We start from the raw sequence: 13,032 nt of genomic DNA, 5'->3' as shown, positions 1-13,032 counted from the left end.
GCACTGTAATTTTCTTTTTTAAATTCTGTCATGTTTTGTTAATATATTGTGACGTGCAAGCAGCTTGTGATATGCTGTGCACCTGTGGGAGCAGAAAGGGCTGAATGCTGTTTAAGTTATAGGACTGGGTGGAGGGCTTCTGTTCTGTGAGGGGCTGACATGCCTCACAGGAGATGAGTGACAGGAGAAATTATTAGAAAAAGGAAGGTGCGACAGAAGGAAGTCTTGAGTAGGGAGTCAGGAGACAATAAGCAGGAGTGAAAAAGTTTAGAAAAAGACAGAACGTGAGTGTCAGGAGAAATTTATCGGTAGAGAAAGCTTTAGTTTTTAGTTTGAAGATGTGCTCTGTAACCCTGATAATAGATTATAAGACAGAGTATAAGACAGGGCAACATTTGGTTACAGAACAAAGACTCCAAGTAAAACATAGAAAACTCCAGTACGTCTAAGATGTATTTGCTTATTACGCTGGTCATTACAATATTATATAAATTAATTAATTTTGTTAATACTATATTATATTTTGTTAATATAGTTCTTATTTTTTTTGTAAATACGACTATTCGCTAAAATATTCTACTGTATATCATTTTTAAAGTAGTTGTTTTGTTATCCGTCTTTTTTCTTATCCATCACGGCCTCGGTCCCGACTCCTGATGGATAATCGAGGTTTTACTGTATATGTTTAATCAGAGAATGTTATAATACCTTTGAAATTTTCATCCATGAATCTGTTTTGTTACCCATGCTATAGGATAGTGGTTATCCCAGCAGGATTTGATTATGAAATCGAGAACCAGCCTTGAACAGGATGCCAATCCATCATAGAGCCCACTCATGTGCATACCCATAACCACATGGAGTCAGTTTAGAATTGACAATCAACCTAACACATACGTCTTTGGGGTGGATATCTGAACTCATTTTATAACCGAGGTCATGGAGAAAGAGCCTTTACTGGCAGTGCTGGGCATGAGGCAAGAACTAACCTTAAACAGGGTGGCAGCATGGCACAGGGCCTACTCATGTGCATTGCCACACCTGTATGGGGCCAATTTAGAATCGACATTAACCTAATATCCTCCAGGACTCTGATGGCCTCTACTACGCTGGATTGGAGCATTTTAATTTTCATGCACATTTAATATCAGATACTAATTTTTCTTTCTGTCTTTTGTACTCTTGCTGAGCCTGTAAAGCAATTTCTTGTGATTATGCAGAATGTTAATAAAGCTATCCATCCATCCATTATCCAACCCACTGATAGGGTTGCGGGGGTCTGCTGGAGCTAATCCCAGCAAACACAGGGTGCAAGGTAGGAAACAAACCCCGGGCAGGGCGCCAGCCCACCACATTAATGAAGCCATACAAAATGAAATTGCTTGATTGCATTAGAATTTAAAAACACATGACATTTTATAGTTCTGTCCATCAAGCTTGTTTGGTTTGTTACCACCTAACTGGTCACAACATCTCATTCAGACACTTTAAAAACGTCACCAAGGCCTCGCTTCAACTGCTTGGCTTGGTGGCTTCTTCCATATTACTGCATGAAGCAGTATGAAGAAGGGGTTCTGCCTTCAATGTACGTCACAATAATTTACAAAGAAGTATGTATTTCTCTCTTTTCATAGGTAACGCCCAAGGTTAAGATTTTGTTTTCTTTACATTAAGTTACCGTCATTTCTGGTCTTAATTTTAAGAAGTTCAAAGACAGAATAGAGACAGAGAAAGAGAGAGGTGCTCTAATCAGAATATAGAATACGGTGTGGACACCCACCCAAATGACTGAGTTCAGGCGTTTCCACCACAATTAGTGTTAACAGATGCACACAATCAAGCACATACACATGCAGTCCCCTTTGACAAATATTGACAGTTGAATAGGTCACAATCAAGGCCCGATTAAGACCCTTACAGACCCTCGGGTGAGTTAGCTTTTGAACAGAGAGTTGCACATACTTTTACAAATGCAGCACACAGCCATTCAATGCATCACATTTTTACTTTCTTGTGGTTTCTGTGCTAGACTCAAACACTTCATCACCCTTGATTATTTCATCAAGTAGGTAAAAAGTCTCCATGGCTGTCACAGGCCCCTGGGCGCACGCCCAGAATGCCCTGATGGTAGATCCACCTCTGGCTGTACTGAAGAGTTTCTAAATGTGGCGCTGACATAGGATGCCACCTTTGCCACAGGTTTGTAGGTGAAACCTCTGCACTGACAGACCTGCCCCTGCCATCTGAAAGTGCTGTGATTGTGAAGTGGAAGCGTCTCAGAGCAACAACAGCTCAGCCATTAACTGGCAGATGATGCAAACTCTCAGCGCCGATGGCTGATGTGTATAGTGCATAGAAATTACCAGTCCTCCATGGCATGACTCACAACTGAGCTCCAACCTGTCTCTGGAATTAACGTCAGCTCAAGAACTGCAAACTTCATGAAATGGGTTCCAGTGGCTGAGCAGCTGCACACAATCACTCTCACAATGTGTAACGCTAAGCGTTGGCTGGATTGGTGTACAGAACATCATCATTGGACTCTATATCAGGGTGAACATTTTCTCTGGCTATCTGGTAGTCTGATGGATGAATCTTTGTCAGGAGAACATTACCATCCGAGCTGCATAGTGCCTTCTGTAAAATTTGGTGGTGGAGTAATGATGATCTGAGGTGTTTTTGTCAGTGTTTGGGTTAGGCCCCTTGGTTCCAGTGAAGGGTACTGTTAATGCTACAGCATATAAAGACATTTCAGACAGTCATGTGCTTCCTACTTTGTGGCAAGAGCATGGCCCTTTTCTATTCCAGCATATATGTGCTCCGTGCACAAAGATAGGTCCATATAGACACTGAACTACTCGAGTGGCCTCCATAGAGCCCTCACCTCAAACCTATTGAGCACCTTTGGATTGGTACACTGATAGTAAGCCAGGTCTCCTTGACACCACACCTCACAAATGAAAGGGCACAAATTCCCATAGAGACACTGCAGAATCCTAAAAGTGGAGGCTCTTATGCCCCGTAAAGAGGACCTAACTCCACATTATTGACCATATTGGTTTTGGAATGGCATATCCAACAAGCTCACATGGGTGTGATGATCACAAGTCCACAAACTATTGGCCATAATGTACTTTACTCTGTACACACTACTGATTTCATTAGCATTAGAAATTTAGAACTTTAGAATAATCTCGATGAGAACAGGCCATTTAGCCCAACAAAGCTCGCCAGCCATATCCACTTATTTCTTCCAAGAAAACATCAAGTCGAGTTTTGCAAAAACATAAATGATTAAATTATAAAACAGTTATTATAAACAGTGTAAACAGTTCACATTTCTAAATGCTTTTAGTTGTTGTTTAAAAACCAGTCTGATGAAGCTGAGCTGCTGTCAGCTGTAGAACTCCAGATTACAAAAATAGTGAAGAGCAGCTGTTTCAATGATTATTATCATTTGGACAGTGCACACTGAAATTCTTTTGTATATGTGATATAACCAGTAGGGGCTGCCACTGAGCCCCAAACTCCAGGCACCATCACGCCCAACACGGCCCCAGGTTCAAATAAAGCTTTTCTTTTATTAAACACAGTATCTTCACAAATGAACAAGATCCACTTTCACTACCACACATAATACACTGCTCTATTCCCTCCTTCCCCTCCTCCAGGTGAGTATCGCCATCTGCCTAGCGACTTTGGCTCCCCGGATGAGGTTAAGCAGCTTCTTTTATGTTGGACCCAGGAGTACTTCAGGTGCCATAGCAACGAATAATGGAAGCACTTCCAGGTCACACAGAAGCTCCATGAAATAGGGAGTCCTCCTCCCTTCAGCAAACTCTGGTGGTTCCCAAGGACCCTACAGGGTTGAATCCCTCAGGACTATGAATCCCATGGATCCCTGTGGGTGTTCATACTGGGTACATGCCAGAGGAACACTTGTACTGGGGAAGGAATTGTTCCGGATAAACAACTTCCCCGTGTCCATCCATTATGATCACCCGGTCAGGAAAGGCACCAACAACCTACCAGGCAGGGATGCTTGTCCATCCACCTTGGCACCTAAAGTGTTTAAGATACGCTTAGCTGGAATGCAAAATGAATGGTGTGCTTTTTTAAAGTTAGGTGTGGAAGAAAATCCCCCGAGGAAGACAGGACAAGTTTAATCAATCAGATTTTTATTCAGTCACAGATGAGTACCTGGATTCTAGTTTGCAAGGCAGAAGAGCAAAGTTAAATTTTTTAATTGTTTTTTTATAATTTCTCCTTCTTCCCATCCATCCATCCATTTTCCAACCCGCTGAATCCGAACACAGGGTCACGGGGGTCTGCTGGAGCCAATCCCAGCCAACACAGGGCGCAAGGCAGGAACCAATCCCGGGCAGGGTAACAACCCACCGCAGGACACACACAAACACACCAAGCACACACTAGGGCCAATTTAGAATCGCCAATCCAGCTAACCTGCATGTCTTTGGACTGTGGGAGGAAACCGGAGCACCGGAGGAAACCCACGCAGACACGGGGAGAACATGCAAACTCCACGCAGGGAGGACCCAGGAAGCGAACCCGGGTCTCCTAACTTCGAGGCATCAGCGCTGCCACTGCGCCACCATGCCGCCTCCTTCCTCCCCCTTCCCCTTTTTTATAAAAAAAAATTAATATTGTTTACTTAAGCATTTTATTTTATTACGCTAATAGGCCATCTGTTCTTATTTTTTTACTTGTCAGATAGTCCCTAAAGAAGGAAAGGTCATCTTTCCTGTGTCAAATAGACGCATTCCTAAAGAAACTGGAAATTGTCCTATGTCAGCTTACTGCACTCTGTCTTATGACAGACGCCTGTATGAATAACCTGATGTTATAGCAAAATGGCTTTGTCAGCTATTAACCCTATGTAGCTTGCAAGCAGTTCATTTTTCTTTCACATTGATTAATCTAATTAACAGATGTTGGCTATTTCAAGCTGACAATATTTAGTATTTTAGTCAGGCATTCAGTCAAATTCTGGATTCATCCTTTTTCAACATGCCAAATAAATAATAGAGTATGTCTCCTTTCAATAGATAAAAGAATGAACCTGAGCAACCACTCCTAGGTGTATAATGGATGAAATAAGGCAAAAAGATCAGCAGGACATTTTTACATTGACAACAGTAATGAAATAAAGGCAACAAATAATTCTAAGCAACAGTTTGACCACTTCAGCTTACAAAAGCCACAAGCTGCACCTTTGCAAAGACACGAGAAATAGAAATGCTTGCATTGCTGTGGTCAGTGACACATGCCCAGTGCACATGCAACAAGAAGGGTACATTAGAGAGTAACAGATGAAGCACCTGCTGCAAAGAAATGCAAAGCCTCAGCTCTTCCCGAAATAGAAATTAAATATGTAACTACTCAATGCACATGCACATTTTGTGGGTACCAATATGTCCGCCCCACGTTTTATGACATTTCCACAATATGCAGTTACCCCTGTCTGCTAAGGTCAGTACAGGGCTTAGCCGAGCGAAATAAGTGAATCCCAGGCTGGGAGGTCGGAAGGAGCATCATACTTACTATTGTGACAGAGTTGCAAAGAGTATTGTAAGGCTTAAAGGGACATAAACTTTTGGTTATTTTATTTTGCCCTTTTTGTGTACGTTATGTCCTTCCATTTGTACCCTGATTGTGTATTTGTTTTCATTTTAAAAAATTAACTTTATCACCATTATTGGTCTGTACTGGTGTCTTTATGGATTTAGAATTTAATCCAGCGCACCCAGTTTTTCCATTATATACCTATACAAGTATAGATAGATAAAGATACAAAGATATTTGAAAAAAGTCAAATTAAGGTGATTGGGTAATGGTGAAATACTCTACAACTGATCTCTATGAGTGGCACTGTGAATTAAAGCAATGACATTTCTTCAGGTTGTTTCTAAGTAAATTATATTTTTTCATATGACACCCAAGGACAAGTAAGTCAGTTGTACTAAGTGGGTACATAAAACTTTAAAACATACAATACTCATTTTGAGTAAAGCCAACTTCAGTTAGGTGAGCAACAGCAAAGTATCTCTGGAGTCATTTTTTCTGAGTATTTTCCATGTCAGAATATTCAGAAAGCTTAAAATGTTCACAGCTTTTAACTTTAGTGAATGCCTTTATGTTCACAGTCAAGCGGTGACACCATAGGTGTGTAATACTTTTAAAGAATCTTAAAGAGGAAACTACTGTATAAGTGAGTAGGAGGACTTGCTTCAGCACCTCCATGAATGTAAAGAGATCTGGAAAATTTTAATATATTCTAAATTTTCTACAACCTAATCACCATTAAAGTAAGCTTTAATGAGGAAAGAAAAATGAAAAGTCATCAAAAATACTACAATGTGACACATGCTTCCTACAACTGTATCAGGAGAAAATGAAAACTAAAAATACAAGATCACTGGAAATAAAGTCAAAGAAGCCAGATGTCTGCATTATTATAAATGAAATACAATCCATCCAAACAGACCTGATAGATAGATAGATAGATAGATAGATAGATAGATAGATAGATAGATAGATAGATAGATAGATAGATAGATAGATAGATAGATAGATAGATAGATAGATAGATATGAAAGGCACTATATGATAGATAGATAGATAGATAGATAGATAGATAGATAGATAGATAGATAGATAGATAGATAGATAGATAGATATGAAAGGCACTATATGATAGATAGATAGATAGATAGATAGATAGATAGATAGATAGATAGATAGATAGATAGATAGATAGATAGATAGATAGATAGATAGATAGATAGATAGATAGATAGATCTCTCACTAGAACAATTGCTAGAACAATACAAAAATGAGTTTGTAACAAGGAAACTAAATGAATGGGCAAACACATAAATGAAACATATTTGATGATCTGGTAAGATCTCACTGGTCTTGAAGTTTACTGAAGACCATGCAAAATTTGGTAACTGTGGTTGGGCTGACTTGAGAACAATGTAATAAAAGAGGCACAAAAGGGCATAAAAGAAATGCCACATCAGAAGAGAATGACAAAAAAGATTTGTTTTTGTGACACAAAAACAGATTTAAAAGAGGGAGCTGGCCTTTAGTCTTTACTTCTTTGTTGATACATGGGGGCAAAAAAAAAAAAGAAAAAGTATACAGCAGTGCACCACGTGGGCTCATTAGGACTAACACCTTTCGCAGAAGCGAGAGATGGTGCTTTAGATAGCTAAGGTGCTGCTTTTAAACACAATAGTTTTACATTTTTAATTAAAAAGTCAGTGCCATGATCTTGCTTGTAAGATAGAAAAGATGATATGCTCCTTAAGGTGAAGTCACACATCGCCTCTGTAAAGTCAGCATCTGCCAGTATCTCTATAAATAGGTACAGCTTTCCAGTATGTACAGAAGGCACAGTGTACCATCTATTTTGACGTAAAGCCTAGTGTTCTTAAAAAATGCACACACACATATATGTACTGTATGTAGAACATTGTATCATTTTAAATCTGATTTAGGCACAAGTGTGTATTTTTCTATTAAAGTAAACATAACAAGGCATGTCGCCCTGCGGTGGGCTGGCGCCCTGCCCAGGGTTTGTTCCTGCCTTGCACCCTGTGTTGGCTGGGATTGGCTCCAGCAGACCCCCGTGACCCTGTGTTAGGATATGGCGGGTTGGACAATGATGGACTGACTAACAGACATGTACGTCAGGTTGACTCTTGTTTTGTAGTAATGGATTCTACTTGTTCCATTGTTCTTAAAGTTCTATTATTTCCATCATATAGCTGCTGCATGCATCAGAAAAATAGTTAGATTTCCTATCTCAACCTGACTTAAAATGGTAGGATGGCAGTTCTAAATATTGATGTTGAGTCAGAATTATTACAACAACTAAGCTGTTTCATGCTAAACTTTAATCAATATCACAAATGCGCAGAGTCTCATGACAGCAGGACAACACTCTTACTTTTGAGACAGATACAAATGCCACATCTGGCATCACTGGAGTTTGTCATTTCTTCATATTTTCCTCTGATAGATAGATAGATAGATAGATAGATAGATAGATAGATAGATAGATAGATAGATAGATAGATAGATAGATAGATAGATAGATACTTTATTAATCCCAGGGGGAAATTCACATACTCCAGCAGCAAAAAATATTAAATTAAAGAGTAATAAAAAATGCAGGTAAAAAACAGACAATAACTTGAATAATGTTCAACGTTTACCCCCTCTGGTGGAATTGAAGAGTCGCATAGTTTGGGGGAGGAATGATCTTCTCAGTCTGTCAGTGGAGCAGGACAGTGACAGCAGTCTGTCACTGAAACTGCTCCTCTGTCTGGAGATGACACTGTTTAATGGATGTAGTGGATTCTCCATAATTGATAGGAGCCTGCTGAGTGCCTGTTGCTCTGCTACGAATGTCAAACCGTCCAGCTCTATGCCAACAATAGAGCCTGCCTTCCTCACCAGTTTGTCCAGGCGTGAAGGACCTCATGGTTTATATGTGCTCCCAGTGTCCATATGTTTGAGAGTTCAGGATATTGCACAGTATTACTTGTTCAAGACAACAAGGCCTTCCTTTAGTGCAATAACATAACGAAAAATGCAAGGGTTAGAAGCAGCATTTGAGGTAACAGACAAGATCTTAGTTAGAGGAGATCTGCACCAGGGATCCTCTTTAAGTTTCTTTGATCTGGATATGGATGTGTTGATTCATGGGATAAAAGACTGATGCTCTCCCTGATGCAGTGTTTTTGCTGATGACAATGTGTTGTGTAACACAAGAAAAGAGGAACTGGGGAGGCAGTTGGAAGAATGGAGAAGGGCTTTGGAAAACAGAGTGGTGAAGATAAACAGGAAGAAGACAGAATATATGAGGGTTAAGGATTCTCAGGATTCTGCAGGGAGAGCTGTTGAAAAGAGTGCATATATTTACAGTACATATCTAAAAGCAGTGGTAGCCCAAGATGGAAAACTAAATGCAGAGATAACCCACAGAGTGCAGTGTAGATGGAACAATTGGAAGAAGGGATCAGGAGCATTGTGTGATCAAAGAATTAAAGTTAAAGGTAAGGATTTTAAAACAGTGGTAAGACCAGCATTGATGTATAGAGCTGAGGCAATGGCAGTAAAGGGAGAGCAGGAGAAGAAGTCAGATGTGGCAGAAGTGAGAATGTCGAGATGAATGTGAAGAATTACAAAAAAAGACAGAATACGAAATGAGACAATCAGAGGTACATCACAAGTATGACCGACATCTGAGAAAGTACAGCATGGACATGTTAGGTGAAGAGACAATGAAGATGTGTGCAAAAGAGTGATGGGAATGGAAGTCCATGGGATGAGAAAGCGAGGAAGGCCAAAAAGAAGGTGGATGGATAAAGTAAAAGAAGATCTGAAGGAAAAGGATCTGATTGGGGAGGAAGTGCAGGACCAAGCTATTTGGAGATGGTTGATCAAGCACATCGACACCACATAAAAGGAAGAAGAGAGATGTTTCAGTTTATATCAGCTGTGAATTTCAGAAGGTATATCTTGTAAGAAACTAAACAGAGATTATTCAGGACTGATTCTCCTACACAAGCAAGGATACTTTTAGTGAAATTCAAAGAGGAAAGTCATGAAAGCTATTTAGGAAATTTGATTACAGGTTAGAGAACTGCTGTTATGCATTCAAGTAAATCGAAGGAGGAGATGGGATTTGAACATGGCAGTATAGAGTAAAGGCAATAATCAAAGTCAAAAAGGCAGGCAGACTTTTTATAATTGGGAGACAGGACAGCACAAGCTGACTTTCCAGAAACACAAAAATGTCATAATTACTGAATGAGGAAGGGTCCTAGCTCTGAAGTCTTCTTGGGAGTCTTTTAGCGTCATCTTGTGTGAAGAAAGATGTCAAAAGGCAGGATGTAATGTAAGTAAAATGTACATACATGTAAAAATAAAGCAAATGTTAAGTATTACACTTAGAAATTAAGCATTTTTGAAGTTTTGAATACCCCAAGGGGGGGTCTGAAAATTTAAAGTACACCTTATGAGGAGGATTTAGAAGCCTTAGTGGACTTGTCACCATCAGTGTTTAAAAGCCATTAAAGGTCTAACAGAATGTAAGCTAAGGTAATATAGCGCCCTGAAGTGCAGTGTGTAGAGTGCAAATCTAAGTGAGAACAGATCAACTTGTAGATACAAATACTGGAAATGCATATATCAGACATCAACAACAACAACAACATTTATTTCTAGAGCCCTTTTTCATACAAATGATATAGCTCAAAGTGCCTTATAAAATGAAGAAAGAGAAGAAAAAATATAAAAATTAGGCAATACTAATTAACAAATAATAAAGTATGGTCAGATGGCCAGGGAGGACAGAAAAAACAAAACTCCAGAGGCCTGGAGAGAAAAACAAAATCTGCAGGGGTTCCAAGGCCATGATACCGCCCAGGCCCCACTAGGCATTCTACCTAACATAAATGATCTCAATCAGTCCTCATGATTTTCAGGCTTCACGTGGAAGAATTAGACAACGATGGTCATGTTCAAAAGATAAGTCAAGCGAAACTCACAGGGCAGCACTCTGTGAATACGCAGATCTGTTTATTTGTTTGCTGTTATATAATATCACTGGTCAAAACTATAATAGATGTTATTTGGATGTTATTTGGGCATTTGTGCCTTGTGGTGGACTGGTATCTCATATGTATCATCAAAAGGTAGACAGTTTATTTTCATAGTTTGAAAGCTAATTTAAAGTATGTGTTAACAAAAGGCATCCAAGCTAGATTTGGAAAAAAAAAGTTGCCCCCCATTTATGTTGTAATGACAGGACTTCTAAAATGTTTCTTAAAATGAACAAATATTTAACAATAATAAAAACAGCTTTAGGCCCACTCATAATAAATTTAAACTAACACTTTTATGAAACTCTGTCACCACTACTGACACATTTAACAGGCCAATTAACATGGCATACATGCTTTTTCAAGCTTGGCGGGCATGTTTAAAAGCCTCTAAGACTGTCAGAGTCAGTTGATTTAATTCAATTTACCCGTGTTAATTTCAGTTTAGAGCCTACGTGATGGGAAATGTCATTACAGCTTCTGTTTACAGTACAGTACCACAAAGTGTACTTCGAACACATTCATTTATCTTTCACACCTCTAGAGTCTTAGTGTGAGGAGGTGCTCAGCTAGCAAGATGTTTCCACAGGTAAGGCCACCACATCATACTACTGTAAAGATAAGATCTGAACCAGACATGACTTGCTCTCAGCTCCATCTTCTTAGCTGCTGGACCAGTTGACGAATGTCTGGCTAATTACTGCATCCTTATTGCAGCCCTGTCTGTTCCTGGGTCCAATAAGGGTTACTTATGAGGTAACTTTCATTGCCATGTTTACCATGTTACTTTACTATCTCTTCAGGAAATAAAATACCCCTGATTTGCCTGCTATGTGGAAAGCATTTGGAAAGCCAGCTAGAAATGAAAGAACATCTTATGTTACATACCCGGAGCTCAGACCTTAATTCTAAAGACTGCAGAAGAGCCTTATCTGGTCATACTGACCATCGGAGACATATACGAACAAATTCAGGTAAGACAAGAACTTCAAAAGATGATAACTGGAGAGTTTTGTTTCCAACAGTTCCACTAAAGACAAGCAGATTTAGTCAAATTTCGGAAGGAAACATATTCTGTGGTCTTTTTCTGTACAAAAGGGGAATCTGTGCAAAATTCGATAGAGATAGGTTCATTAGTGTGGATTTGCATACCAGTGAAGCAAACAAGCAAACATGCATTTAGCTGTATATATGAGATATATTTTTCTATTTAAATGTTACTTTATTCAGTTGTAGCATCAGTTTGTTGCCTCAGTTATGTAGCATTTGGTACTGGCTTCTCAAGATCAGTACTAATGTTTGTGATTGTTGTGATTGCAGTATGCAGAATGATGAAAAAGGTGAAAGGAGTCCAAAAAGACCCACAAAACACAACTGAGTCCGACACCAGGCCTCACCCCAGGCAGCCAGGTCTCAATACTCAAGAGGCAGGCTTTCTAGTCTGCAAATGCCTAAACTGGAGAACTGGTTGTTAAACTCCAAAAACAGACTACATATTTAAAAATATACAGAAACGCCCTTCATAGGAGAGGATGACCGTAAATCTTGGGCAGTTTAAGACAAAGGTCAGCCAGGAATCTTCATAAATGAAGGGTTGTTATAAACAAAATGAGAACAAAATAGTGGGAAAGGCACAAGGGAATTGCCAAAAAAGGCAACCCAAAGTTATCAAGTCCAAATCGCAACACAATAATCAGAATCAAAGAGCAATAATCAAAAATGAAATATCATAAACACCCAAAGAAGAAACGTACACCACGGCAATCAACATACTGCTGCTGGGACCATCTTTGTCACCTTAATAAAAAGCAGCAGTGATGTCATGGTAGCCCCACCACAAAAAGTACAAGGAATGTAGCTTAAAGGCACAATTTCACAAAATAAAACTACTAAATTATATTTAAATACAACCATATTAACATAATTCACGTAATAACTATAAACACATGTAGAATAATAATTCAAAATTAATAGAAATGATAAGGACATACATAAGACAAGGAACAAATGCTGGTTTACACATAACAGGAATGACAATATCAATGGAAATAATATACAATTATTTTTAATACTTGAATGTGAAGTTCAGATTGCAAATAAATGCTATAATAAGAATCTATGACATTTGTGGAGCATAATAAAATTACAGTTTAAAAGTAAATCCCCCTGCATTTGATCTTTGTCCATTTTAAATCAAGACAGTGGTTTCATCTTCTTCATCAAACTGGATCTTAAAAATGTGTACAATCTGATATTTATAAGGGAAGAACAAACATGGAAGACTTCTTTTTAAAAACTATCGGCCATTACGAATATCTAGTAATGCTAAACAGATTGGCCAACACCCCAGCCATTTTTCAGCCATATGTTAATGATGTTTTTTGCGATATTTTG

The 13,032-nt window shown here is 39.0% G+C and overlaps 1 protein-coding gene across 1 annotated transcript in view; it reads left to right on the top strand.

The window, feature by feature from the left end:
• zbtb32 (zinc finger and BTB domain containing 32) overlaps positions 1 to 13,032 on the top strand; it is a 141,749-nt gene that overhangs the window by 115,242 nt on the left and 13,475 nt on the right. Inside the window, exon 5 of the mRNA XM_028823363.2 lies at positions 11,442 to 11,612. Coding sequence (XP_028679196.1) covers positions 11,442 to 11,612 — 171 coding nt within the window. The remainder of the gene's footprint in view (positions 1 to 11,441; positions 11,613 to 13,032) is intronic.

Source organism: Erpetoichthys calabaricus, chromosome 17 (assembly GCF_900747795.2).
Source record: "Erpetoichthys calabaricus chromosome 17, fErpCal1.3, whole genome shotgun sequence".
NCBI lineage: Eukaryota > Metazoa > Chordata > Cladistia > Polypteriformes > Polypteridae > Erpetoichthys > Erpetoichthys calabaricus.
This window is presented reverse-complemented; position numbering and strand designations above follow the sequence as displayed.